Source organism: Nannospalax galili, unplaced genomic scaffold (assembly GCF_000622305.1).
Source record: "Nannospalax galili isolate Female #2095 unplaced genomic scaffold, S.galili_v1.0 scaffold693, whole genome shotgun sequence".
Taxonomy (NCBI): Eukaryota; Metazoa; Chordata; class Mammalia; order Rodentia; family Spalacidae; genus Nannospalax; species Nannospalax galili.
In genome coordinates, this window is record NW_008332653.1 from 1100883 (window position 1) to 1128227 (window position 27345).

At 43.4% G+C, this 27345-nt stretch overlaps 2 protein-coding genes and 1 non-coding gene across 6 annotated transcripts in view; 2 read left to right on the plus strand and 1 right to left on the minus strand.

The window, feature by feature from the left end:
- The window catches only part of Rnf115 (ring finger protein 115), an 88744-nt gene extending 82461 nt beyond the window's left edge, over positions 1–6283 (minus strand). Inside the window, exon 1 of one of the 2 annotated variants that reach the window (XM_008827583.2) lies at positions 6030–6283. In XM_008827583.2, the coding sequence (XP_008825805.1) occupies positions 6030–6131 (102 nt within the window). In that variant the 5' untranslated portion in view covers positions 6132–6283. The remainder of the gene's footprint in view (positions 1–6029) is intronic. The other variant, XM_017796754.2, reaches the window with a different exon arrangement.
- A 154-nt stretch (positions 6284–6437) lies between these two features.
- Positions 6438–23608, plus strand: Polr3c (RNA polymerase III subunit C). 3 transcript variants are annotated; one of them, XM_008827579.3, is made up of 15 exons: positions 6438–6553; positions 8322–8488; positions 9649–9904; positions 9994–10179; positions 11283–11368; positions 16969–17073; positions 17203–17295; positions 18861–18941; positions 19214–19265; positions 19861–19921; positions 20282–20432; positions 21477–21578; positions 21710–21759; positions 22138–22287; positions 23364–23608. In XM_008827579.3, the coding sequence occupies exons 2-15, from the start codon at positions 8342–8344 to the stop codon at positions 23443–23445; spliced, it is 1602 nt and encodes a 533-aa protein (XP_008825801.1). In that variant the 5' UTR covers positions 6438–6553; positions 8322–8341; the 3' UTR covers positions 23446–23608. The 3 variants fall into 3 exon arrangements, with proteins under 3 accessions (XP_008825801.1, XP_029416733.1, XP_008825803.1); XM_029560873.1 differs by having other exon boundaries at positions 6527–6740; XM_008827581.3 differs by lacking the exon at positions 6438–6553 and adding an exon at positions 6803–6916.
- Positions 9291–9421, plus strand: LOC115069374. Its single transcript, XR_003848659.1, has one exon. It is a non-coding gene; the product is annotated as a small nucleolar RNA SNORA5 (small nucleolar RNA).
- Positions 23609–27345: the final 3737 nt, after the last annotated feature.

Consider the following 27345-nt stretch of genomic DNA (forward strand, 5'->3'; position numbering starts at 1 on the left):
TAGGTATTTATCACTACCAGACTTTGTGTGGAGAATGGGGAGGGTAGTACATGGGGACAGAGTACACTTTTATACTCCATGAAACAGCCTTCTGCGGTATAATAGTCAATCATCCTTTCAACTCCGTTAGTTTTGGTTTTATATCACCTCTCAATAGAATATTCAGATGAGGTAAATACTTCTGGAAAGTTCCTTCAAGTATTTCTTCTATCATCCGAAGACCAAAAAATACATAATACCATTCTATCCAATCATATATAAACCTGAAATTCAGAGACATCAGACAATAATAGTCAAAGTCTTATTTTAAAATATCAAAGCTAGGCATGGTGGTACACACCTGTAACACAGCACTCAGAAGGTGGAGGTAGGAGGATCAGCAGTTTGAGGACAGCCCGGACTACAAGAGACCTTGTCTCAAAAAACAAAACAAAACAAAAACATCCTAATATAGGGCTGAGGGGTGCAGTTCAGTGTGGAGTGCTTCCCTAAAATACACATCAAGACTTTGGGCACCACATACACACACAAAAAATCCAAGTTTAGTACTCACTACTTTTTATTAAAATTATTTTCATTGTGACTAGGAAAACTCATTTCTGATAAGAAACATTCCTAAAATGATATTTACTTAGAATGGAGATTCTTCTGTGAAGTATAAACAGGTAACAGTGCCATTGAATATACTTTTGTTGGTAAACTCCCTCTATGATTTTTCTTATTTCTTGGTACCATCTTTCCAAATGAACATTTTGTCCTCTTCTGGGGAGGATACAAACTAAAGACACTCAAGGCAAGAGAGCTACATAGATCAGAGCAAGCAGTAAGAAGCATTTCTAGGAACTTTCCTCCTTTGTAGGAGTCAATTAGGAATCAAACAGTCTTTTTCAGCCTCCACACTCCTTCTCATATCAGGCCTTAGGATCATTCTGATAGACTCACATATGGAGTTGTGAAGTGTAAGTATAAAGGGTACATGTTGAGGTGAGGAGTGGAAGGCAAACCAAGGATAATCACCTGGTACTGTGGAAATCTTCCTGTGCTTGCTCACATACCAATGTAAATCTCCACATCCAACTGCTCCACTGCCCCCCACATAGTTCCAATGTATAAAGCCCATATGGTCATCTTTTTGTTCTTCTTCTCTCCCCCACTCCCAGTGCTAGGGATTAAAGCCTCATACATGCTAGGCAAGAGCTGTATCACTGAGCTATAGCTCCAGTCCTGGTTACAAAATCTTATCCAAAACTGTTCAATGAGTTATTTCTAACATTGCATCTATAAAAAGAAAAGCCTAACAATTCCTAATCTACCAATTTGAGAGAAGTAGGAAACAGAAATTTTTCTGGGCATGGCCTTTAGCATGGCTTAAAATTCCACAGCATTGGGCATACTCCACTCTGAAGTTATAACCAAACTGATTTTTCTGAATCCTGCTGTAGGTGATAGAACATGCCTTTAATCCCAGCACTTAGGAGGAGGAGGTGGGCAGACCAAGCTGGTCTCCATAGCAAGCTCCAGGCCAGCTGTGGCTACAGGGAGACCCTGTCTCAAAAAGACCAAAACAAAACAAAAAAAAAGTTAAGCCGATGCAGCCTTCAGAGAAAAATGATAAACAAAAGCTTAAAAGTAGTTTCAGGGGCTGGAGAGATGGCTCAGCAGTTAAGAACACCAGCTGTTCTTGCAGAAGACCCAGGTTCAAATCCCAGCACCCACATGGTAGCTAACAACTGTCCATAACTCCAGTCCCAGGGGATCCAACAGCATCTTCTGACCTCCACAGGCATTGCATGACACGGGTACACTTACCTATATGCAGGCAATACACAGGGGAAAAAAAAGTTATAATTCATTAATTAAAAGTAGTTTCAGGAATTAACTTTGGGTAAGCTACTGCAGTGGCCTGCAGGTACTTAAAAATACATCAAAAAGTGGGCTGGGGATATAGCTCAGTTGGTAGACTGCCTGCTTTTCACACAAAAGGCCCTGAGTTTGATCCTCAGCAACACATAAACTAGCTGTAGCAGCATATGCTTTATCTTAAACCTGTGAGCACTTGTGAGGTGGACACAGGAGGATTAAAAATTCAAGGTCATCTTCAACTATACAGTAAGTTTGAGGCTAGCCTACACTATGTGAGAATTTGTCACACACACACAGAGAAAAAGAGCGCCGGGCATGGTGACACACACCTTTAATCCCAGCACTGGGAGGCAGAGGCAGGCAAATCTCTGAGTTCACAGCCAGCCTGGTCTACACAGCTAGTTCCAGGTCAGCTGGGTCTACAGGGAAACCCTGTCTCAAAAAGAGACCAAAAGAGAGAGAGAGAGAGAGAGAGAGAGAGAGAGAGAGTTTCTTGGTGGTAGAGCACTTGCTTACAATGCTTCTGGACTGGAATCTAATCCCCAGCCTCCCCCAATTCCCCCCCAAAAAAAGAGAAAAAAAGGCTGATGTAATATTAATACTCAGTCTCTGGTATTTAACAACTACAGCACTAGCAAGTGATGCTGCTAGACATCTAACAATTTTAAGAGTCAGCAGCCCCTAGAGTTGCAAATTCAGTCAAGACAATGAAAAACTTTATCCATGATAAGCTGAGTCTGGTTTTTCTCCTAAGAACAGTCAGATTTCCCATATCACTCAACCAATTCAAGGAACTATACATGGCTACTTGGGCTGGGTACTTACAATGAGGGACTCTCAAGTTTACATTAGGAATTATATGAAGAGGTTTGAGGTTTTTTCTCAGTAACAGAGGCAAATTTGTACTGAACAAGACACTTAGCTGACCTGGTTCTTCTTACAAACATCATTTTCAAGATAACTGTCTGAGAGTTGGGATTTAGAAATGTGCATGAAACAAAATGAAAGTCACTAGTTCATATACAAATCAAAACTAAGCCTGGTCTCACTGCACGTTTTCCTAAAAACACTTAACAGCACTGATTAGATACTACTGTACATCACAGTGACTATAACTAATAATAACATATAATTTGAAAATTGCTAAAACAGATTCTGTAAGTGTCCTCACCACAAAACGTGTATGAGGTGGGATCAGCCAGACAGCTTGGCAGGTAAAGATGCTTATAGCCAAGACTGCCGACCTGAGTTTAATTCCCTAAATCCACATGATGGTCGGAGAGAACTGACTCCTACCAGCTGTCCTCTGACTGCCACACTGGCACCATGGTTCACACATACCCATATACACACACAAAAATAAACAAATGTAAATAAATAAAAATAGAAAAGTATGTGAGGTAATATATGTCAAACTCAGTTTGATTCAACATTCCACAACGTAGATATATCAATCATGTTGCACCCCATAAATACAATTTTATTTGTCAGCTAAAAGACAACAAAGATTTCTCAATCGTCATCTCTCTTCTTCCTCAACCCATACTTCCTTTTGCTACTTCATTCATAGTGATGAGTATTCTCAAGACTCCTTTCAAACTCATTTAACTCCACCTCATCTGTCATCTCCAATAACACCAATGCATATTCCCCTCAAAAACTGACACCACATATTATCTGTCCTCACTTTACTGCCATGCACACTATGCAACCTTTCTGGGAATAACTGACTGCATATAGACCAAAGGGTAGTTCCTTAAGACCATATTGCTGAGGTGGGGAGGGGAACATTACCTGTAAACCCAGCAACAGGGCGCTTTGGCATGCGGTTCTTGAATTCATGACCAGCCTGAACTTCATAGTGAGACCATCACCAAAAAAAAAAGGCTGGAGACATAGTTCAGTGAAGGAACACTTGCCTAGTCATGTACAAGGCCCAGGATTCAATCCTCACCACCACAATATACATATTGCATGCATGTGTATGTATGTGTCCTAGTGACACTGTACCCATTCTAGTTTATCTAAATAGACTCTTCAGTGTTGCACACGATGAAAATTACCTAACAGTGTATTTCTCAGAATTTGTTCCCATCCTTAAACATGACTGAAGGTTGCTATTTTTTCCATGATTGTCTTACCTTTCCAAAAACCTGGAAGATCCTTAAGAACAAAAACCACATATTCTTTCAAACCATCTCTAGGACACCCAACAGAGAACCTTGTCTGTACGCAGGCAACATCTGTTTCTTTTAAACAGTGATAAGCCTCAATTTACAAGTCAGGCTGGACAGATAATAAATCACTCTAAAAAGATCAACATGGGGCTAGAGAGATGGCTCAGCGGTTAAGAGCACTGACTGCTCTTGCAGAGGACCCAGGTTCGATTCCCAGGACCCACATGGAGGCTACGAGAACCGTCCTTAATGCCAATTCCAGGGGAATCCAAAGCCCTCTTCTGATCTCCGCAGCATTGCATGACACGGGTGCACTCACATACATGCAGGCAATACACTCATACACATAAAATAAAAATTTTAAAAAAAATTTAGAAAAAAGATCAACACTTTCTCCAGACATCTAACTAAGGCTTAAAGAAACACCTCAAAAGTCTTTAAATTATCCCTTTGAAGTGAAGACTTCAGGTTGATAAAAAGAAAAAGACACTTTAGACTAAGTATTCTTACTCTGAAAAGCAAATTAATGAACACAGGCTTACAGATTAGAAGGACTAAAGCCACAATGTTCAAAGAGGCATCAATCACATTCATTAACATGTCACTGAACATACACACACACACATTAAATTCCAGGCTTCCTCTCTGCGGCAAGTTCTATTATCTGCTGGAAAAAATAAGGAACATGTTCTTTCCCAAAGGAAATGTGGCAGACAGTACATCAACATGCAGCAAAAGCAGCACGCAAAACCAGGCAGCATTAAATGTAGCTAATTATGAAGTTGGGAGTGAGACAAGTAGGAAATAAAAGTGCCATAAAAGCCTGTAGAAACACAACCTTTAAATGAAAAAGCTGCAAACTACTCTTTAGGTCCTTATTCACTAGACTCCATTTGTGTTTCTAAGAAATAAGGCCTGCTCTTAGAGTGTATTCCAGACACCATAAATATAAACTGACAGGCTGCCATCCCTTTCAAAAGGAACCCAGCCACTTCCAAGGAAAAGAACTCCAATTCTATAAAGACAACTAGTCAAAGGTATGATTAACATTCACCCTACTGGTTCTCTCCACGGAAGCTATCTCTATCCAACCCAAAACAGCTTCAGCTTTAGGAGGGCTGGCACTGGCAATGATGCCACAGAAGCGTTTTCTTCACAAACCATAGCACTAACTCTATCCGCTGACAGCCTCAGAAACTAGTGAAAACCAGTTTTCTACCAGAGGAAGCAGTCCCCAACATTCTGTCCTGAATTTTTTTCTGAAGTGAACAGGAAGAATAGAGAAGGGGTAGGGAAGTGCTCCTGAAGACACGGGTAGCATGACATCCAAAATAAACTAAGTTGAAACAGTCCGTCCTGCGGATCTCCCTGAAGCCCTTTCCCACGATAGCAACAGGGAGCGCAGGCAGTCAGCAAGTCATTAGTGCACTGCCGGTTCACTTTCACAAGGACCCTGGAACCACTGAAGAGCAAAATGAACCTCTCCCCTGTCACCTTCCCTGTTTCTGGACCTAAACACAACCTAACAGGGGCAGTCGTCCCTCGGTAATCCGCTATTCTGCCCCACGGAGGATGCGGAAGAGGGAGGATCTACGAGAAGTGGAAAAGGAAATAGGTGAGAAGCAACAACGTACAGTCCGGGGGGAGGGGGAGGTCATCGTGGAAAAGAGACAAGGTGAAGACGGCGAGGAAACTGAGCAGGCACTTGGCGGACAACACTGGGGGACAGAAAAAGATGGGGAGGTGTTTAAAGAGAAGGGAAATGAGGGGAGGCTGGAGCAGCCGTGGAAATAAGGGCTAGGCAGGAGTCACCGACAAGGGCCCTGACGCCGAGGGTCTGCGGCCAGTGCCTGGGGACAGCTGGCAGCAGGTGCCGAGGACTCTCGCGTCAGGGGAATCGCGGGTATGCGGGGAGCGTGAGACCGGCGGTCCAGACGTCAGGGCCAGGGATCCACGCAGAGCCCGAGCGCAGGGAACAGGGGCTCTTACCGGTAGTTTGGGGCTGACCTCGCCCTTACAAAAGTGGCAGAAAAAGCGGTGCGCCGCAACGGCGGAGCCCGCGTCCGCCCCGGCCGCTGAGGCCTCCGCCATTTTCCGCCTCCGCCGCGGTGGTCCGAAAGGGCGGCGGGCAGTCCCTCGCAGGCCGCTACGTCCCGGGCTGCGGTCGCCTCCGTCACCGCCTCTGGGCCGCTAGTCGCTCCAGAGCCCGCAGCGGTCACGTGAGTGCGCCCGGCAAACCAACCCCCACCAGGCCCGCCCGCCCACGGCAAGCTGACCCCGAAGCCCGCCTCCCCACACCACAGAGGCGGGGAATCAGCCCGCCCGCCGGCACCTCACACAGCCCCTGGCAGGTCCTCCATCCTGCCACCGAGAAGAAGGAAAGAGCGTCCCAGAAACCACCGAGACGCGGGGCTAGAGCGGCTCGCGTGGGTGGCGCTGCACTTCCGTGAGCGCTCCAGCCGGAACCTCGGGAAGGCTCTGTTTGGAGCCTCTGAGTTAGCCCTGACCGTGAGGTTAGTGGAAACGCTCTCTGAAGAGACCTTCATTCAGGGCCAAGAAACCAAGTCTGGAACAGAAACTTGTGTGAAGGGAGTCAGGAGCCAGGCGCCTGGAAAATCGTTTTCAAGGACGGAAGATGGTCTAGTGGTGCTTCTCCCAAGACACGTGAATAAGTGACATAGGCTCCCCGGTGATACCGAGGCAAGAGGGGCAAAGACTTAGGCTCTAAGGAATTGAAAGAAATGAATGTTTGTAGCAACTTGTGATAGGGAAGTAATCATAAAATAGACTACATCTATTTTTGCATGTTTCGAATTTGTAGAAATTTAAGAAATAGGTTCTGCAAAGAACATAAATTCATCTCATCGAAACACCCAGTTAAGAAGCTTTCTTTCCTCGTTTCATTTTCTAAATTGTCATTTATTTTATGCATGGGAAATGACACTACTCCCACTGAACTGTGAACGGTGACCTTAGTTCTTTGTAACTGTGACGGATTACAAGGTTATTTACACACTTTTGGGGGGGGGGGCGAAGTCTCATACTGTGAGCCAGCCTTGCTTGGAATTTATTATGTAGCCTAGGCTGGCCTTTAATACAAGTCAGTCTTCCTGCTGCTACCTCCTGAGTGCTGGCGTTACAGATATGTCACCATGCCCAATTGCATCCAGTCTTTTTAGACTTGTATCTAGTCCCATTAAAGTAAATAGTGTATATAGGGGAAAGATGGGTTTGGGTTTCTTAAGACAGAGGCTCATGTAGCTGAGGCCGGCTGGGTATGTAATGAGAATGAGATTGAACTCCTGATCCTGCTACACCCCACCCCCGCACCACTACACCTGGCTTTAGAAAGTAAATTTGATACCTGGTTTTCCAGTTTTTTGTTTTGGTGGGTAGGTGTATCATCCACCAAAGAGTCTTGCTATGTAACACAAGCTGGCCTTGAACTCATGTTGTAGCCGAGGTTGACTTGGAACTATTTTTTTTTTTAGCATTTTATTTATTTTATGTGTATGAGTGTATTGCCTGCATGTATGTGAGTGCACCCATGTCGTGCATTGCCACGGAGGTCAGAAGAAGGCGTCAGATTCCCCTGGAACTCCAGTTAAGGATGGTTCGTAGCAACCATGTGGGTGCTGGGAATCGAACCCGGGTCCTCTGCAAGCAGTCAGTGCTCTTAACCGCTCAGCCATCTCTCCAGCCCCCAACTTGGAACTGTTGATCCTCCTGCCTCAGCCTCTTGAGTGCTAGAATTACAGGCAGTGTAATTCATGCCCAGCCGTTGCAGTTTATTTCTGTTACAATAAATTGCAAATAATTTTATGCTAATTACATTGTATAAAGTCATTTTAAAATGTTGTCACAGCCGGGCGTGGTGGTGCACGCCTTTAATCCCAGCACTCAGGAGGCAGAGGCAGGCGGATCTCCGTGAGTTCAAGGCCAGCCTGGTCTACATAGTGAGTTCCAGGACAGCTGGGGCTACAGGGAGACCCTGTCTCAAAAAGAACAACAACAACAAAAAATGTTGGCACAGTGTTGGCACAGTGTAGCTAATTTATAGAAATGCTATAATTTATTGCTAATTAGATTGTCCCAGTATGTCAATATTATAAAGAGAGCTAGTGGCATGTTTTGTTTTGTTTTGTTTTAATTTCCTTGGAACAGAGTATACAAAATTAAATTATTATGGCGAATATGTGCAAGATTTTAAGGTTTTGATATGTATTGTCAAATTACCATCCAGGAAAAAAATATACATGAATTTATATTTTTTTTCCCTAGTTCTAAGACTCCACAGTACAATGACTCAAGCAGAAATTAAACTGTGCTCTTTGTTGCTGCAAGAACATTTTGGTGAGATTGTAGAAAAAATTGGAGTCCACTTAATCAGAACTGGCAGCCAGCCTCTTAGAGTAATTTCACATGACACAGGAATGTCACTGGATCAGGTATGTTTAGATAACATCAATTTTGCTCTCTTTAGTTTCTCTTTTCAATCTCCTTCATTCACCTCTGAATAGGGACTCCTGTCCCTAGAAAGTGGAAGTAGAGAAAGTCTGCCCAAGGATCATATCTGAGGGAAAAGAGCTATACTTAGGCCTCAGGGTATGCGTCTCACAATGTTCTTTTGCAAGTAAATCTTTGCTCTTTCCATGCTGTACCTCATTTGTTTACTTATAGTAAGTCTACTGATGTCAGTACTACCTTTCAAGAATGAAAATGATATGATAGGAGGATAAATTGTGATACAAAAGATTAAAAAAAAAAAAAAAAAACAGGGCTGGGGATGGGGATGTAGTTCAGTTGGTAGAATGTAAGATGCCCTGATGTGATGCCCAGCACCACATAAAACTGGGTATATTTATTCATACCTATAATCTCAACATTAGGGGGAGGAAGAAGCAGAAACTCAGAAGTTCAGGGTCATCCTCAGCTACATAGCAAATACAAGGCTAGCCTGGCCTACTTGAGGCCCTGATTTAAGAATGAAAGGAGCCAGGTATGGTAGCACATGCCTTTAATCCCAGTACTCAGGAGGCAGAGGATCTCTATGAGATCCAGCCTGGTCTACATAGCAAGTTCCTGGCCAACTGAGAATAGGGGGTGACCCTGGAGAGAGAGAGAGAGAGAGAGAGAGAGAGAGAGAGAGAGAGATCAAAGGTAGCATGAAAATCATAGTAAGGAATTGTCTTGATTTCCTCCATTTATGTTTGTTTATCTAACGCGAAGAGGAAATATGCTTGACTATGCTGTAGTCAGGTCAAATTCAGTTCCATCCTGCTGTGGGAGTTGGCCCAGATGACTGCTGTAAGAGCTGTACTGCTCATGGACCCTGGATCCCTTGCCCTGGGACCTGGGAATAAGTTTGGCTGCAAACATTGTACTCCTGGCCCAGGGGTCCTTGAGACAGGCAAGGAGGCAGGTCCTGTGCAGATTGGCCTGTGTTGTTTCAACTCAAGATCTGTTGTTTTAGAAAAAACAGAAGATTCAGAAGATTCTTTGCTAGTAATCTCCTAATGCTTAGTAAGCTGTCGGGAAAAAAAAAATTGCCAGCAGTAATAAACCAAATCTCCAGGTTATTCCATTCTTTCTTTTGGGCCCTATCTAGGTGAAAAAAGCCCTTTGTGTCCTCATCCACCATAACCTGGTGGTGTATCACGTGCATAAACGCAATGTGGTGGAATATGAAGCCCAGTGCAGCCGAGTGCTGCGAATGCTTAGGTATCCCCGATACATCTATACTACCAAAACGCTATACGGTGATACTGGAGAGCTGATTGTTGAGGAGCTCCTGTTGAATGGCAAAATGACAATGTCAGCTGTTGTGAAGAAAGTAGCAGACCGACTCACAGAGACCATGGAGGGTCAGTACTGCTCTTAGCAAAAGCATGGTTTAACTGGCTGCTCTATTTTCTTAGGCCTTTTCATCTGCCTCTTTCCTCCTCTTCTATAGATGGCAAGACCATGGACTATACTGAGGTATCAAATGCATTTGTGCGACTGGCCGACACTCATTTTGTGCAGCGCTGTCCCTTGGTGCCTGACATTGGCAGTTCAGACCCTGGGCCTCCACCACCTGCTCCCAGTCTTGTCATTAATGAAAAGGACATGTACTTAGTTCCTAAGCTGAGCTTGATAGGTAAGGGGTTTTCATCCTGGAACTATGATGTGCCTAATTATGGAAATAATTTCTTCATTGATTGTTAAATGAATCAACAGTTGATCATGTACCAGTTGCTTGCTGTGTGCCAGTCACTATGGTATGCAATGATGAAAAACCCATGATCCCTGCCCTTATAGGACTTGGATCTAAGTACAGGAGACATATTAATCACATAGATATATAATAAACTGTGAAGGAGCTAAGTATTACAAAAATATGTAATAGGGGAGGAAATTTGTACAGAGGATAAAAGTATATGCTTCTTTAAGAAAGTGGAATTCAGTCAGGTGTGTGGTGCACACCTTTAATCCCAGCACTTGGGAGGCAGAAGCAGGTGGATCTCTGAGTTCGGGCCAGCCTGGTCTACATGGTTCCAGGCCAGCTGGGGCTATAGGGAGACCCTGTCTCAAAAAGACCAGAAATCAAAGAAAGTGGAATTCAAACTCAGTCTTGAAGCAGAAGTAGGGACCAACCAATGAAGTAATAAAGGATTAATATTTTTGGGACTATAATGCAGAAAGAAAAAAATTGGGTGTTTGAGAAAATGAAAGAGGTCAGTGTAGCAAAGGCAAGGTGAGCAAAAGTGTGGAGAACCGTGAAATAAGTTTAGAAAGAAAGGGGCAGCCCAGCAAGCAAGGCATCATAGAGCATCTGTCCTTTATCCTAAGAGCAAAAGGATTTTAAGTAGGAAAAGGACATGATCTAATTTACATTTATAAATTGTAAATTGTCTACAGAAGGGATGAGCAGAAGCAGCAAAAAAAGTATATCTAGACAGGTGAAAACTTATAGAAGCAGTAATAGAAATAGGCCTCAAGAATGACACCTTTGTGTCTCCCTTACGAATGTGGGAGGATGATAGTGCCATCCACTGAACGGAAGAGAAATAGTTGGAGAAGGTATGAATATTTTAAAACACACTGAGGTTTAATCTCATTGACTTGATTTTCTTATAGCTCCTCAGCCTCCTAAACAGCTCTAAGCTAGAGGCAGCTGCAGTTGGCTTTGGGATGAAGAGACACCTGTTTCATTTCCTGTCATGATACAGAGTCTAATTGTTCAACTGTTTTATTTGGCAGGGAAAGGTAAAAGGAGGAGATCATCTGACGAAGATGCTGCTGGGGAGCCCAAGGCCAAGAGACCAAAACATACAGATAACAAAGAGGTAATGGGGCTTCCTGATTAGCTGTCCTCACCCTGAAGCAGGCCAGAAACAGCATTCAGATAATAAGCTCCAAGAGAAAGCAAATGTTCCTGAGCTAAGAAGTGTAGGATTATGAACCTTTTAGATATTGCCAGGAAAAGACCAAGGAAGATCGGATTCCATTATTATCTCTGTCCAACCCCACTTTTTTTTTTTTAGCAGAGTGAACTAAGAGTTACTAAGGAAAGTGTGAGAAAGAACTCCCGAGAGTGGGAGGCACTCTGTAGAAGGAATGCCACATCTCTCTTCTGAGGCTTAACTTACTTCTTTGAACAGTAGTAATAATTCATATAAGAAAGAAGGCTTAGCCCGGCATGGTGGTACACGCCTTTAGTCCCAGCACTTGGAGGCGGAGGCAGGTGGATCTCTGTGAGTTCAAGGCCAGCATGGTCTACATAGTGATTTCCAGGCCAACTGGGGCTACAAGGAGACCCTTGTCTTTTTTGTGTGTCAAAAAAGACCAAAAACAGAAAAGCAAAGAAAGAAAGGGAGGGAGGGAGAAAGGAAGGGAAGAAGGAAGGGCAGGAGGAAAGGAGGGAGGGAGGGAGGGAGGAAGGAAGGAAGGAAGGAAGGAAGGAAGGAAGGAAGGAAGGAAGGAAGGAAGGCAGGCAGGCTGGCTTAGGGCTAGGGATGTATCTCAGTTGGTAGAGTGCTTGCGTAGCGTGCATGAGGCCCAAGATTTGATCCCCAGCACCAAATAAAACTGGAAGTGGTAGTGTACTTCTGTAATCCAGTCGTCAGGAGGTGGAGACAAGAGGATCAGAAGTTCAGGGTCATCCTTAGCTACATAGTAAATTCGAAGCCAGCCTGAGCTACATGAAACCCTTTCTCCAAAATCAACAAATAAATGAAAAAAGAGAGCCTAAAGTTTGAGATAATTAGTATTTGATGGAACATATAGACATGTGAGAACCAGTGGTGAGACATGAGTCTAGAAAGATGCACTTAAGCCTAAACTCATGTGCAGATGCCTTCTCAACACCCCTATAAAGATGGCTAATGAGGGGGCTGGAGAGATGGCTCAGCCGGTAAGAGCACTGACTGCTCTTGCAGAAGACCTGAGTTTGATTCCCAGCACCCACATGGGAACAGCTACGAACCGTCCTTAAACTCCAGTTCCAGGGGGATCCAAAGCCCTTTTCTGACCTCCACGGCATTGCACAACATGGGTGCACTTACATGTGCAGGCTATACACTCATACACATAAAATAAAAATAATAAAATTTAAAAATATATATTTAAAAAAAGAAAAGATGGCTAATGACCATCTCAAGCCAGGCCTGGTGGTTTATACCTGGTAATGCTAGCACTTGGGAGGTTGAAGTAGGAGTACTGCTGCAAGTTCAAGGCCAGCCTCTGCTAGATAACAAGACCATGTTTCAACAAACAAGGGGCTAGCCAGGCCTGGTGACGCACGCCTTTAATCCCAGCACTCGGGAGGCTGAGGCAGGTGGATCTTTGTGAGTTCAAGGCCAGCCTGGTCTACATAGTGAGTTCTAGGATAGCTGGGGCTACAGGGAGACCCTGTCTCAAAAAGACCCAAAAAAAAAACAAAACAAAACAAGGGGCTAAAGAGATGACTCAGTGGCTAAGAGTACTATCTGTTCTTTCAGAGGACCTGGGTTTGGTTCCCAGCACTCACATGGCAGCTAACAACTGTCCATAGTTCAGTTCCAACACCCTCTTCTGATCTCCACAGGCATTGTACGACACAGTTGCACTTACATACACATAGGCAAAGCACCCATACACATAAAATAAAAATAAACAAGGGCTGGAGAGATGGCTCAGCAGTTAAGAGAACTGGCTGCTCTTGCAGAGGACCCAGGTTCAATTCCCAGCACCCACATAGCAGCTAACTGTCCATAACTCCAGTTCTAGGGGGATCCAACACCCTCTTCTGACCACCAAGGGCATTGCATGACACAGGTACACTTACATGCATGCAGGCAATGCACTCATAACACATAAAAAATAAAACATAAATAAATAAATGAAGTTCTGTGAGAGGAAAAAAAAAAAGATTAAAAAAACCAAATAAGCAAACAAAAGCATTTCAAAAGTATGGCCAGGTCCTGGGGAGGTGGCTCATTGGATAAAGTGCTTGCTGAGTAAACATGAGGATCTGAATTCAAATCCCCAGACCCACTTAAAACCAGACATGGTAGTGCATGTCTGTAATCCCAGTGCTTCTATGATAAGATAGGAGGCAGAGACAGGTGCATCCCCAGAAGTTCACAGGCCAGCTACTATGGTATATACAGCAGCAAATATTGAACCGGGTTTCAAAACAAGATAGAGATGGGTTTGGTGGCTCATGCCTTTAATCCCAGCACTTGGGAGGCAGAAGCCGGTGGATCTCTGTGAGATCAAGGCCAGCCTGATCTACATAGGGAGTTCCAGGGCAGCTGAGGCTATAAGAAGATCCTGTCTCGGGGCTGGAGAGATGGCTCAGCAGTTAAGAATACATGTCATACACCCCAACAAAAAAATCATGCCCTCATATGTGTGCGGTGTCCATGCCTGTGTGCACATGCACTGAGACTAGAGGAGGGCATCAGTGTCTCTATCACTCTCTGCCTTATACCTTTGAGGCCTGTTTTCTCCCTGAACCTGGATACTTGTGGTTTTTGGCTAGGCTGGCAGCCAGCAAGCCTGGGTAATCCTCTTCTCCCCTCCCCACTCTCACAGTGCTGTAGTTACAGTCCTCAGTTCAAATCCCCAGAACCCATGAAAAAGCTGAACATGGGGCTAGAGAGATGGTTCAGTAGTTAAGAGCACTGACTGCTCTTGCAGAGGATCTGGGTTCGATTCCCAGCACCCACATGGTGCTATGAACCATCCTTAACTCCAGTTCCAGGGGAATCCAAAGCCCTCCTGACCTCCACAGTATTGCACTCATACACATAAAAATAAAGTAAAATTAAAAACAATGAAAAAAAGCTGAACATGGTAGTAATCAGTCTGTAATCCCAGCACTCCTAGGGGTCCTAGGAGGTGGAGACAGAAGAATCCCCAGAAGCTTGAGAGCCAGCTAGCCTGCCTACCTGCCAGCAAACAAGAGACCTGTCTCAAAAAGGTGGAAGGCAAGGACCAACACGCAAGGTCTCCTTCTGACCTCTACACGAGTACCATGGCATGTATGTACCCACTCACATGAACACATACACTCAAATCATATACAGATTTTTTTTTTAAAGGTAAAAGTAAAAGTAGACATCTCTAAGGTGACAATATCAATCACCTTGATCTGGTCTTTAAGTATTTTATATATATTGAAATGTCATACTGTCTCTGATAAATATACACAGTTACTACGTCAATTGTTTGGGGGGGGGGGTTGTTTTTGTTTTGTTTAGAGGGATTTTTTTTTTTTTTTTTTGTCTTTTTGAGACAGGGTCTCCCTGTAGCCCCAGCTGTCCTGGAACTCACTATGTAGACCAGGCTGGCCTCACAAAGATCTACCTGCCTCTGCCTCCCAAGTGCTAGGATTAAAGGCATGTGTCACCACGCCCAGCTGTTTAGAGGGATTTTTTGGTTAGTTTATTGTTTGGTTGGTTTTGGTGGTTTTGAGACTGGGCCTCATGTAGCTGAGGAACTTCTGATCCTCCTGCCGTCATCTCCCAGGTGCTAGGTTAGCTATGTGCTACCATGCCTGGCTAAAAATATATTTTTTAAAAGTAGATGTTGAGAGGAGGAACTAGAGAGATGGTTCAGCAGTTAAGACCGCTGGCTGTTCTAGCATAAGTCCTGGATTTGATTCCCAGCACCTACATGGTTGCTAACAATCATCCGTAGCTCCAGTTCCAGGAGATCCAATGCCCTTTTCTGGCCTCCATGGGCATTTCATGCACATGGTGTACTAACATACATGAGGGCAAAAGACTCATACATATAAAAATAAAAATTTTTTAAAATGTTGAGCTGGCAAGATGGATCAGCAGGTAAATGCTTGTCATCAAGCCTGATATCCCAACTTTGATCTCTGGGACCCACATGGTTGAAGGAGAGAACTGACTCTCACAAGTTGTCCTCTGACCTCTATATATATAGCTGTGGTACACGCTCGCGCGCATGCGCACATACACGCAAAATAAATAAATGTAATTTTTTTAGGTAAATGTCTATCTCAGTCAGTAAAGTACTCACAGGGACCTTAGTTCAGTCCCTAGAACCTCCAGGAAATAAAGAAATGGGCGTGGTGGCTCACACTTACAGTCTAAGTGTCAGGAAGATGGGGACAGGAGGATCCTTGGAGCTCGCCAGCCAGCCTGGCTTACTTGGCAAGGTCAAGCCCACTGAGAGACCCTGTCTCAAAAAAGAAGTAGATGTCTAGGAGCTGGAAAGATGGCTCAGCAGTTAAGAGCACTGACTGCTTTGTGGAGGGCTAGAATTCGGTTCCCAGCACCCACATCTGTAACTCCAGCTCCAGGAGATCCAAAGCCTTCTTCTGGCTCTTGGCACCTATACATATGTGGCAGGCACACACACACACACACACACACAAACAAATAAAAAGCTTTAAAAAGAGCCGGGCGTGGTAGCGCACGCCTTTAATCTCAGTACTCAGGAGGCAGAGGCAAAGGCAGGAGGATCTCTGTGAGTTCGAGGCCAGCCTGGTCTACATAGCAAGTTCCAGGACAGCTGGGGCTACTGGGAGACCCTGTCTCAAAAAGACAAAAAAAAAAAAAAAAAAACTTTAAAAAGTAGACATTTAGATGGACGTGGTAGCACACACCTTTAATCCCAATATTCAGGAGGTCAGTGGAGAAAATGTCCAATTATGTTATGTACTTCAAAAAAGTCAAATAAGATCAGGACTGGGAAGTATTCTCTGAATTTAGCAACAAGGAGGTTCATAAGGACAATGGTGGGACTTTGCAGGAATGCCGGTGACAATTGACATTTTAGTACAGCAGTAGAAATAGATTGAGGAAATCCAGAAAGGGACACAGCTACGATAACCCACTGTGAAAGAAAAGAAGAGAAAGGGGAGAAGGGAAGCAGAAGGGCTGAAGGGTGTCTGTAAGAGACCCAAACAAAGTAAAGGTTGATGACAAGACTATAACAGATGTTGAAGAGAGGAAAAAACCTGATCAGGATCCCTGGGGATCAGTAAGAGGACAAGATCTGAAGTACAGTGTGGACACTGGTCTTAGGGGGCAAGAGGAGCATTTTCCCCTGTGATAAAATTGAGTGGAAATATGGAAAGAGTAAAGAAGAAAAGAAGTTGGTAAAGATGGTTGCACAATGTTGAATGAGTTCTGGCCTAATGACTTCTGTTTTCTCTATGAAACCACCTGCAAAGAGGAAGAAGCAGGTGTCAAATGAGAGACTTGAGGGTAATGAAGAATTAAAACAGAGACAGGAGGAAGATGAGTTTAGAGAACTTTTGAAGTTGGAATTTGTCAGGACAGTAATACACATACTTGAATTATTTTTCTCTAGCCAATTTAGATGCTACAGTATAGCAAATGAAATAGTGAACTGTTATATCCAAACCCAACAGGAAACTGCACTGTATTTCAAAGTTTCTCTCTAATCTGTTTCTCTTCCTCAGCCCATTCCAGATGATGGGATTTATTGGCAGGTCAACCTTGACAGATTTCACCAACACTTCCGTGACCAAGCTATTGTGAGCGCAGTTGCAAACCGAATGGACCAGGTAATATCTAAGCAGGTCTGCCAGCAACGAATAAGATGAGTCATTCAGTAGTTGTCAGATATGGCCACTGGTACAGAGCCAGCAGCAACTACAGTGAATCCTGAATTCCAGTTTACTTTTTAAACACAGACAAGCAGTGAGATTGTGCGGACCATGCTCCGGATGAGTGAGATCACCACTCCCTCTAGTGCTCCCTTCACCCAACCTTTGTCTTCTAATGAGGTAAGCTTCTTGTTTTCCTGCTAGCTTCCTGACAGACTTGGGTATTATAACAACTATCATGTGTAATGCGTGCAGCTATGTTGACAACTATGCCCTGAAAAAAAAGGGAGGAGTGTCAAGGATTTCTTGAAAGTGGTAAGCACTGGGCTATAGATAGATGGTTCAGTGGTTAAGAGCTCTGGCTATTCTTGCAAAAGACCCAGGTTCAAATCCCAGCACCCACATGGCAGCTAACAACTGTCCATAACTCTATTTCCAGGGGATCCAACAGCCTCTTCTGTCCTCCTTGGGCATTGCATGACACAGGCACGCTTACCTACATGCAGGCAATACACACATACACATACAATAAAAATAATAAATAACATATTTTTAAAAATAAAAAAGAAAGTAGTAAGCACTGAAATGTTTGCACTTAGGATGTGGCTTTAAAAAATCTAAACCAGGGGCTGGAGAGATGGCTTAGCAGTTAAGAACACTGGCTGGTCTTATAGAAGACCTGAGTTCAAATCCTAGTACCCACATGGTAGCTGTCCTAATTTGTTTCTCCATTGCTGTGACAAAACATTCTGACCAATACCAACTTGGAGAGGAAAAGGGTTTATTTAGCTTACATATTCCAGGTCGCAGTTCATCAGGGAATCCAAGGTAGGAACTCAGGGCAGGAACCTGGAGGCAGAAGCTGGAGCACAGACCATGGAGGAACGCTGCTTACTGGCTTGCTCCCCTGGCCCCTGCTCAGCCTGCTTTCTTATGCAACACGGGCCCACATGCCCAGGGGTGGCACCACCCACAGTGGGCTGAACCCCTTCCACATCACTCAACAATCAAGAAGGTGCCCCATGGACATGGCCACAGGCCAGTCCAATGAAGGCAATTCCCCAGTTGAGGCTTCCTCAACCCAGGTGTGTCAAGTTGACACTAAAGCTATCCAGCATAGTAGCTGACAACTATCCATAACTCCAATTCCAGGGGATCCAACACCCTCATCTGTCCTCTTAACATGGATGTACTTACATACATATGGGCAATACACTCATACACATAAAAATAAATCAAGAAATTAAAAATTAAACCATTATTATAGTCAAAGTTTATATCTGTCAAGTATAATTTATTCCTAATTAAGCATCTAGTATAGCCAGGCATCCTGGTACATTCCTGTAATCCTACCTATTCAGGGGATTGCTGAGGTTGGAAGATGCTTCCATTTCAAGAGTTTAAAGCCAGACTGGGCAGCAAAGGAAAACTATCTTTAAAAAGAATCTATTTGGACTCATGAAATTCTTGGCATTTGGAACATTATCAAATAAATTTGCTTATATTTCTATTGTTTTCCTAATTATATTTACTTAAATGTTACTTTTCATTGTTTCAAAGGTTTGGGGGGGTTTCTTGGGGGAGGTGTTGTTTTTGTTTTTGTTTTGAGATAGGGTCTCACAGTGTAGCCCCAGCTGGCTTCACAGAGGCAGATCTGTGAGGTCCTCCTGCCTCTGCCTCCTGAGTCCTAGAATTAAAGTTGTTCACCACCATGCCTGGTTCCAGCATTTCTTTTTGTTCCATAGATCTTCAGATCTCTACCTGTTGGTTATAACATATCTAAACAAGTTCTTGATCAATATCTCACTCTGCTAGCAGATGATCCAGTAAGTCTATGTTTGGGGGTTTGTGGAGTTTGTTTCTTGTTGTTGTTGAGGGGTTGTTGTTGTTGTTGTTCCCCCCCGCACCCCCCCATTCTCTCTCTCAGTCTGTTTATCACTATTTCTGCCACTGATTTCTAATTTTCTCCTATAGCCTCCTTCTCTGCTTAACCACAAATTCCCCATCATCTGGTATGAGGGGTACTTGCTCCATTGGAAACAGAATCACTGGACTGTCCATTCATTTAACGCATGTTCTGTCTGTCTCTCTTCAACAGCTCGAGTTTATTGGAAAGTCTGGTGACAGTGGTGGAGGAATGTATGTCATCAGTATCCTTACCAGTTGTCCATATAGTTGGGAGGCTTGAGTTACAAAGCAGAATGGTGACTTTGGAAAAATTTGGTTTTTGTTTTGTTGAGACATTCTCTTGTAGCCCAGGCTGACCTCAAACTCACTATAAAGCCTAGAGACTGTCATTGAACTCCATATCCTCCTGCCTCCACCTTCCAAGTATTAAGATTACAGGCATGCTGAGTGTGGTAGCACTCACTTTTAATCCTAACACTCAGGAGGCAGATGGATCTCTGTAAATTCCAGGCCAGCCTGGACCACAGGATGAAAATTGGAGGACAGCCTGGGCTACATAGGAAGTTTGAGGACATCCTGGAGTATATAATAAGACACTGTTTCAAATAATAAACAAGATCTGTTGTGAAATCAAATACAATCAACCTGGCATGTGTAGAGCTTGCTCAGTGAATATTAGTTGCCTTCTTTTCCCCATTCAAGATGCTGAAAATGTCTCAAAAAAAAAAAAAAAATATCATTTAATTTTTAATTTTAAATTAGGCATCTAGGAATGAATCTAAGATCACAATGACCAGGCCAAAGCATTACTAAATGACCTTAATTCTCTACATAAAGACCTCCATAAAGCATTAGCTACCCTTGCCACTGCTACTCTGGAGTCCGTTATACAGGAGAGGTAAGGGGGTTACGGACTAGGATTGGGGTCAGACACTTCCTGTCTTTACCCCACTTAAACAAATAAATTGACCATTATAGGCATATCTTGGCGCAGTGTGTCTCATGTTTCCATGAAACCATCTTCACCCTAAAGCTAATTCCCAGTTACACAAATTAAGCTCCCTAAAGTTTTGTAATTCAAGAACTACAGCATTCAAAGGAGTCAGCATTTGGTGACTAGTTATGATTAACAAAGCCATCACCAGCCTATGGAACTGTGAAAGAGCTCTGAATCTTGGCTCTACTAGTAAGGAACAGTGGGACTACGAGATAAAGCTAATCTATGTTGGTGTGCCATGCTTTCTTCATTCCTTTCCAGATTTGGGTCTCGCTGTGCCAGAATATTCCGTCTCGTTTTGCAAAAGAAACACCTAGAGCAGAAGCAGGTGGAGGACTTTGCAATGATTCCTGCAAAGGAAGCAAAGGATATGCTATATAAGATGCTCTCAGAAAACTTCATCTCACTCCAGGTAACCAGTGCTGCAATGATTGCCAACAAGCAAAGCTGGCGTAGACTAAGAGAAACTCCTATCCTGGTTCCCAAACACACACTGTTTGTACCTGGAAGGCAGAAAGCAATTATTAACAAAGACGTAGCAAAGCCTTGAAGGATAATACAGAGTTTTTGGGGTTTTTTTTTTTTTTTGTCTTTTTGAGACAGGGTCTCCCTGTAGCCCCAGCTGTCCTGGAACTCACCAAGTAGACCACACTGGCCTTGAACTCACAGAGATCCGCTTGCCTCTGCCTCCGGAGCGCGGGGATTAAAGGCATGCGCCACCACACCCAGCCTTGAAGGATAATACAAAGCTTTAACTGGCCTAGTAAAAAAGAATAAGCTAAGAAAACACCTCACAACCACAACTTCTCTGCCCTTTCCAGCCCCCAACCCCATTACTCCTGACCTTCCCTCGAGCCTTAAATCTATAAAAGATTAATTGGATCAATATATATTGGTTCCTTGTAGAGTGATGTCATAGACCTGTGATGACGTAGTTTGAATGGATTTTAGAGTCAGTTCACAGCTCTGCCTCTTGCCCAGTTTTAACTGAGCAAGTCACCTTACCATCATTTTCCCATCTGTAAAATGGTGATGGATGAACAGTATGGTTTGGGCCAGCCATGGTAGTGTATGCCTGTAACTCTAGTTCTCAAGAGACTGCGGCAGGAGGATGAAAATTGGAGGACAGCCTGGGCTACATAGGAAGTTTGAGGACATCCTAGAGTATATAGTAGGACACTTTCAAATAACAAACAAGATCTGTTGTGAAAATCAAATGCAATCGACCTGGCATGTGTAGAGCTTGCTCAGTATTAGTTGCCTTTCTTTCATCCCTATTCAGGATGCTGAAAATGTAAAAACAGGCAGTCTGATCTTCTTGTGACTAACTGTGCCATAAACATGGGAACAAGAAAGTGTCAGTAAAGTGAGGGCTGATAGGTCCAGACGAGTGGGTATTTACTTTGCCAATTCTGATGAACAGTACAATTTCTCTTTTCTTTCTGTGGACAAACAGGAAATTCCTAAAACACCAGACCATGCCCCATCTAGGACCTTCTATTTATATACTGTGAATGTCCTGTCAGCTACCCGAATGTTGTTGCACAGATGCTATAAGGTAACCGCATGTGGATTTTCTCCCCATCCATGTCACATAGACAAGTCTCCCCTTCTGCTTCCCTTGCCCATTTTACCTTGGCTGCTTAAACAGAGCTGTGTGCATTTCTAATCTTTATTCTCTTTTCTCAGAGCATAGCCAACTTGATAGAAAGGAGGCAGTTTGAAACCAAAGAGAACAAGTGAGTAGCATTTCCACTTGAGTTATTTCCATTTTTTAAGATCCAAAGCCTGAGGGGAAATTCCCTATGGAAATGGAGACAATAACCCAATACCCAGTCTAGAACCATTGGTTTAGATTGGCGTAAGCCATATCTTTGTTTTCACCGGTTAAATACACTCCAATTAAATAATTTTACAGATTAAATTTATAGGAAAGCACCCCAAAGTTTAATGCTGCTGAGAGGTAATAAATGCTTCAGGAATGAAGTTGTATTTGTAATTAAGTTAGTAGAAAATGTCTCTAGATGAAAGATGGTAATTAGAATCACAGTAATGGGAGGAGTTTGTGCCTCAGAGATAAAGGGCAAGAGAATCTCAGAGTTGTGCTTGTCTGACAGGCGGCTACTAGAAAAGTCTCAGAGGGTAGAGGCCATCATTGCCTCAATGCAGGCCACAGGCGCAGAGGAGGTGCAGCTGCAAGAGATAGAGGAGATGATCACGGCCCCTGAGCGCCAGCAGCTGGAGACACTGAAACGTAATGTGAACAAGTAAGCCAGAAATGCAGTCTTGGGCTTCACAGTACCTTTCAGACAAATCCATCTTGACACTCTAACTCCCCCAACTTAACATGGGCAAACCTAAATGCACTGTCTTCCTCCCTAGCTTAATTAACAGAATTTACTCTACCAATTTATCTAAGTCAGCAATTCTGAAGGCATCATGTTTCTCTTCTTTGCTGTTGTTGCTCACCAAGTACTGTGAATTTTACTTTGATTTAAAAGCTGGCATTTTATCTTGATTCTTCCACAGACCTTCATTACCTCTTTCCTCTCACCTCGTCCTCCAGACCATCTCTCACAATGCTCTCAAGTTACCTTTGTGTGTGTTTTAGTTTGCTTTCTGTTTTTGTGATAAATATCATGACCAAATACAACTTGGGGAGAAAAGGGTTGATTTGGCTTACAGGTTACAGTTCATCATTGAGGAAAAGCATGGCAGGAATTCAAGACAGGAGTCTGGAGGCAGAAACTGAAGCAGAGACCGTGGAGGAATGATGCTTACTGGCTTGCTTCCCCCGGCTTGCTCAGCTACCTTTCCTATAGAGCCCAGGCCATCCTGTCCTTGGGATGGCATCATCCACAGTGTGCTGGCTCTTCCCATAGCAACTAGCAATCAAGATTACACCCCACAGACACGGCAAGTTGACAGCTGAAACTAACTAGAGAACCATTAAGTATGATGTTAGCTGTGATTTTTTTCCTAGGTGAATTTTATCAGATTGAGGAAGTTCTCTAATCTTCCTAATTACTACTCACTTTAAGCTTCAGTCACCCTTAAGCATCTCATACCCCTTTACTTCTGCCTTTACATGTGTTGTTTTTTCTCACGGTTGCTACACAGACTTTAACCTCTCCCAGGACAGAAGCTCTGACTTTGCCTATCTCAGCAGTTTTCATAGTCCCTGGCATGTAAGAAATGCTCAATAACTGGAAAACTGATCTCCTGGTTCTCTTTCCACCTGTTCAAGGATAACCAAAAAATTCTGCATGGCCACACCCAGCACAGCCTTTAATCTTGAATATGCTAATGAAGTCTAGGCAAGCACTTTCACTTTTTCACTCAGGTTGGATGCCAGTGAGATCCAGGTGGATGAAACCATCTTCTTGCTGGAGTCATACATCGAGAGCACCATGAAGAGACAGTGAGTGACTCAGAAGCAGTGCAGGGGATCAGGCCCAAAGCCTGGCACATGCTAGCCAAGCACTCTATCACTGGAGATGTTCCCCAGCCAAAAAGAAGCATCTTTTCCAAAAGATCTAGGAAGACAGAAAAATAAAGAAGGCACTTGGGTGCATTCTTTGCAGTAGAGTGAGTTGCAGATTCTTGTACTGAAACCCCCTCCATGTCCTACTGCTCATGGATACACCTGAAAGAGTTTGACATTTTTTAAAAAATATTTTCTTTATTATTTTTATTTACGTATATGAGTGTAGTGCCTACGTGTATGTAAGTTCACCCATGTCACGCAATTCTCATGGACGTTAGAACAGGTTGTCAGATTCCCTGGAACTGGAGTTTCAGATGGTTGTTAGCTGCCATGTGGGTGCTATGAATCAAACCCAGGTCCTCTGGAAGAGCAGCCAGTGCTCTTAACTGCTGAGCCATCTCTCCAGCCCCAAGTTTGACATAATTTTTAAAGTTTGTTAACAGATATCAGCCCATGACTATATTCTCCCCTCATCAAATGTTGGCAGTGAGAAGAACCTTAAATCAGTGAGATTAGTCATATAGTGTATGCATCTGTTCTTATCAAGAAGTCAGTCAGGGGCCAGCGAGATGGCTCAGTGGGTAAAATGCTTGCTGCTCAAGCATGATGACCTAAGTTCAGATCCCCAGCACCCATGCCACCAAAAGCCAGGAGTGGTGCCGTAACCCCAACCCTGCTTGAGATAGAAGGATTCTGGAGCTGATTAGCTAGCCACCCTAGCTTAATGAGCTTCAGATTCAGTGGGACAGGGCACTTGCTTCCAAGCCTGATGACCTGAGTTTGGTAGAAAAAGAGAACTGACTCCCACAAGTTGTCTTCCAAACTCCACTTGTACACCATGGCACAGATAGGTTCATGCACACATACACTCAAAAAATAGATAAAGTGGGAATCAATTGAGGAAGATATCCAGCTATCAACTTCTGGCCTACATGCACACACCCACACAAACACATGCATACACTGAATATATAAAAAGCCCACCAGGGGCTGGAGAGATTGCTCAGCAGTTAAGATCACTGGCTGCTCTTGCAGAGGACCTGGTTCAATTCCTATCACCCATATGATGGCTAACTGTCCTTAACTTCCCAGCTCCAGGGATCCAGTGCCATTCTCTGGCCTCCTCAGGCTTTGCACAACATGGGTACACTTACATACATGCAGGTAAAATACTCACATGAAGTAAAAATAAATCCAAAAAAAATTTTTTTAAGTCAGCCAAAGCTGAGCATGGAGGCTCACACCTTAATCCCACCAATTGGGAGGCTAAGACAGGAGGACTGGAAAGTTCAAGGACAGCCTGAGCCCTATGGTGAGTTCCAGTCCAATGGGCAATAGAGCAAGAACCTGTCTCAAAAAAAAAAAAAAAAAAAAGAAAGAAAGAAAAATTAATTCAGTAAGCCTGTGTTTAAGCATGCCTCAAAGAAACTGTAAGCCGTCAGTTCCATTCTCTTAAAGTCTATGCCTGTTTCACTGAATTGTAATTTTTAACACACATGGTTTAGTGGGGAATGCCAGAGACTACTATGGAAGGGGGAGAAAACCTTTTGTTGTTGTTGTTTGTTGTAGAGACAGGGTCGTGCTATATGGCCAGGCTGGCCTGGAATGCACTGTGTAGGCCAGGCTGGCCTCAGACTTGCAGCAGTCCTCCTGCCTCTGCTTCATGAGTGCTTGGATCAAAGGCAAAAATGACCATCACCAGCAAGAAAACCTGTTCTGAGGGCTAGCAAGTCAACTGACTCAAGTAGTCACACTGAATCTGTGGATAAAAGACATTTGCCAGCTCTTGGCTTCTAGCAAATCTGAAATTATGTGTGGAGAACACTTACTATGTCCACCATGTGATACACACAATAAATTACTTTTCTCTTCTCTGAGATTCCTTAAAAATGGCAATCCTTCACTTCCCTCTGCTTCCCTGGGCTACACAACCTGCCTACCTCTTTCCTGGAAGGCGAGGCAGACCTCTAGGCCCAAAACCACCACTGCTTCCTGATCCCTTGCATCCAGACAAACCCAGTTACTTCTCAGGATCCCCAGGAGCCATCTGGGCCTGGTCCCACCCTCACCTCCCTGTGCTTCCCTAGGCCTGCACAACCTGCCACCCTCTCTCCTGGGAGCCCTCTGGGCCTGGGCCTGCCCTCACCTCCCTCTGCTTCCCTGGGCTACACAACCCGCCAGCCTCTCTCCTGTCCCTTGGGGCCCCCATCTCCCTTTGCATCTCTGGGTGCCACAGCCACCAGCTGCCCAAGACCAGCATCTTTCCTGGGCCCTGCTCCCAGGCCAGTCCAACCCCAAAATTCCTGAGGACAACATATTTCCTGGGTGAATCCAGAACTTATGAGAAAGCCTGAGAGCATCTGATCTTCCTGTGACTTGGGCCTCTGTGAGAACTCCTGAAGACAAAAGCTCTCTGGCCACTCCAATATAAAATCAAAAGAGAACGGGAAGCTTAGACGAACCAGGTTCTCATGCCCAAAAAGTAAACCACAAAGGCATGTAAACTTTACCAAAAAAAGCAGACCTAAACATAAAGGCTTGAGTCTCACACAAGAACTGGAAACTACAAAAGAAATTCACATGTCAAAATCACAGAGAAAAAATAATGTGAAAAACCAAAATAACATATCCCCACCAAATACCAATAGTCCTCTAGAGGAGTACAATAAGAACTCACTAGAGAAAATCGAGGACATGGAACTCAAAAGAACAATTATAAACATGATAAAAGAATTCAGTGAATTTAAAGAACACACAAACAAAGAAATAAGACCTGAAGGAAGATAGGGATAAACTTCTGAATGAATTCAGAAAAGAGAAATATTGAAGAATACTCAGGCTGAAATGAAGAAGAAATGACAGAAGAAAGCATCACAAATAGGATGAATGAAATGGAAAACAATATCAAGACTGCAATATAAAGTGGATGAACTAGACACTCAAGCAAAGATTATGAAAAATTTAAGAAATCACAAAAATGGAATATGTAGGAATTGTGTGACATCATAAAAAAGACCAAACTTATGAATCATAGGCATACAGGAAGGAGAAGAATCCAAAGACAATGGCATGGACCAGATCGTCAACAGAATCGTAGAAGAAAATTTCCCAAAATTAAAGAAAGACACGCCCATACAAATTCAAGAAGCATATAGAACACCAAACAGGATCAGAAAAGAAACTCTTCATGGCACATCATAGTAAAAACACTAAATGTACACAACAAAGAGACAATACTGAAAGCTGCAAAAGAAAAGTCACATGTAAAGAAAAACCCATTAGGATTACAGCTGACTTTTCATTGCAAAGTATGAAAGCTAGAAGAGCCTGGACCAAAGTATTCCCAGTTTTAAATGACCACAGATGCCAACCCAGATTACTATACCCAGCCAAAATGGCTATTATACTCGAAGGGGAAAGAAAAATCTTACATGACATAAATAGGCTGAAAGAATTCATGTCCACAAAGCCAGCCCTTCAGAGAGTTCTGGAAGTAATACAAAGAGCTGAAGAAAGGAATGACTATACCCAAGGGGTTGCAAAAAGAAATTCAATGAAGGTATTAACTATGGAAAAGTACAGCTATATCAAGAATGAACAGAAATACAAATGACAGGATTCAGTACACATCTTTCATTAATAATCTTAAATATTAATGGATTGAACTCCCCAGTCAAAAGACACAGACTAAGTAAATGGATTAAGAAACAGAACCCATTCTTTTTGTTGTTTGCAAGAAACTCATCTCACTTTCAAGGACAGGCACTATCTTAAGGTGAAAGGATGAAAAAAATATACCAAGCAAATGGTACTAAGAAAAAAGCAGGCATTGCAATTC

Bases quoted from the DNA above. Each gene is read 5' to 3' on its own strand.
- Polr3c (XM_008827579.3), top strand. From the start codon at position 8,342: ATGACTCAAGCAGAAATTAAACTGTGCTCTTTGTTGCTGCAAGAACAT. The intron at 17,296-18,860 runs GTAAGCTTCTTG...TTTGTTCCATAG, and splicing joins AACCTTTGTCTTCTAATGAG to ATCTTCAGATCTCTACCTGT. The intron at 22,288-23,363 runs GTAAGCCAGAAA...TTTTTCACTCAG, and splicing joins CTGAAACGTAATGTGAACAA to GTTGGATGCCAGTGAGATCC.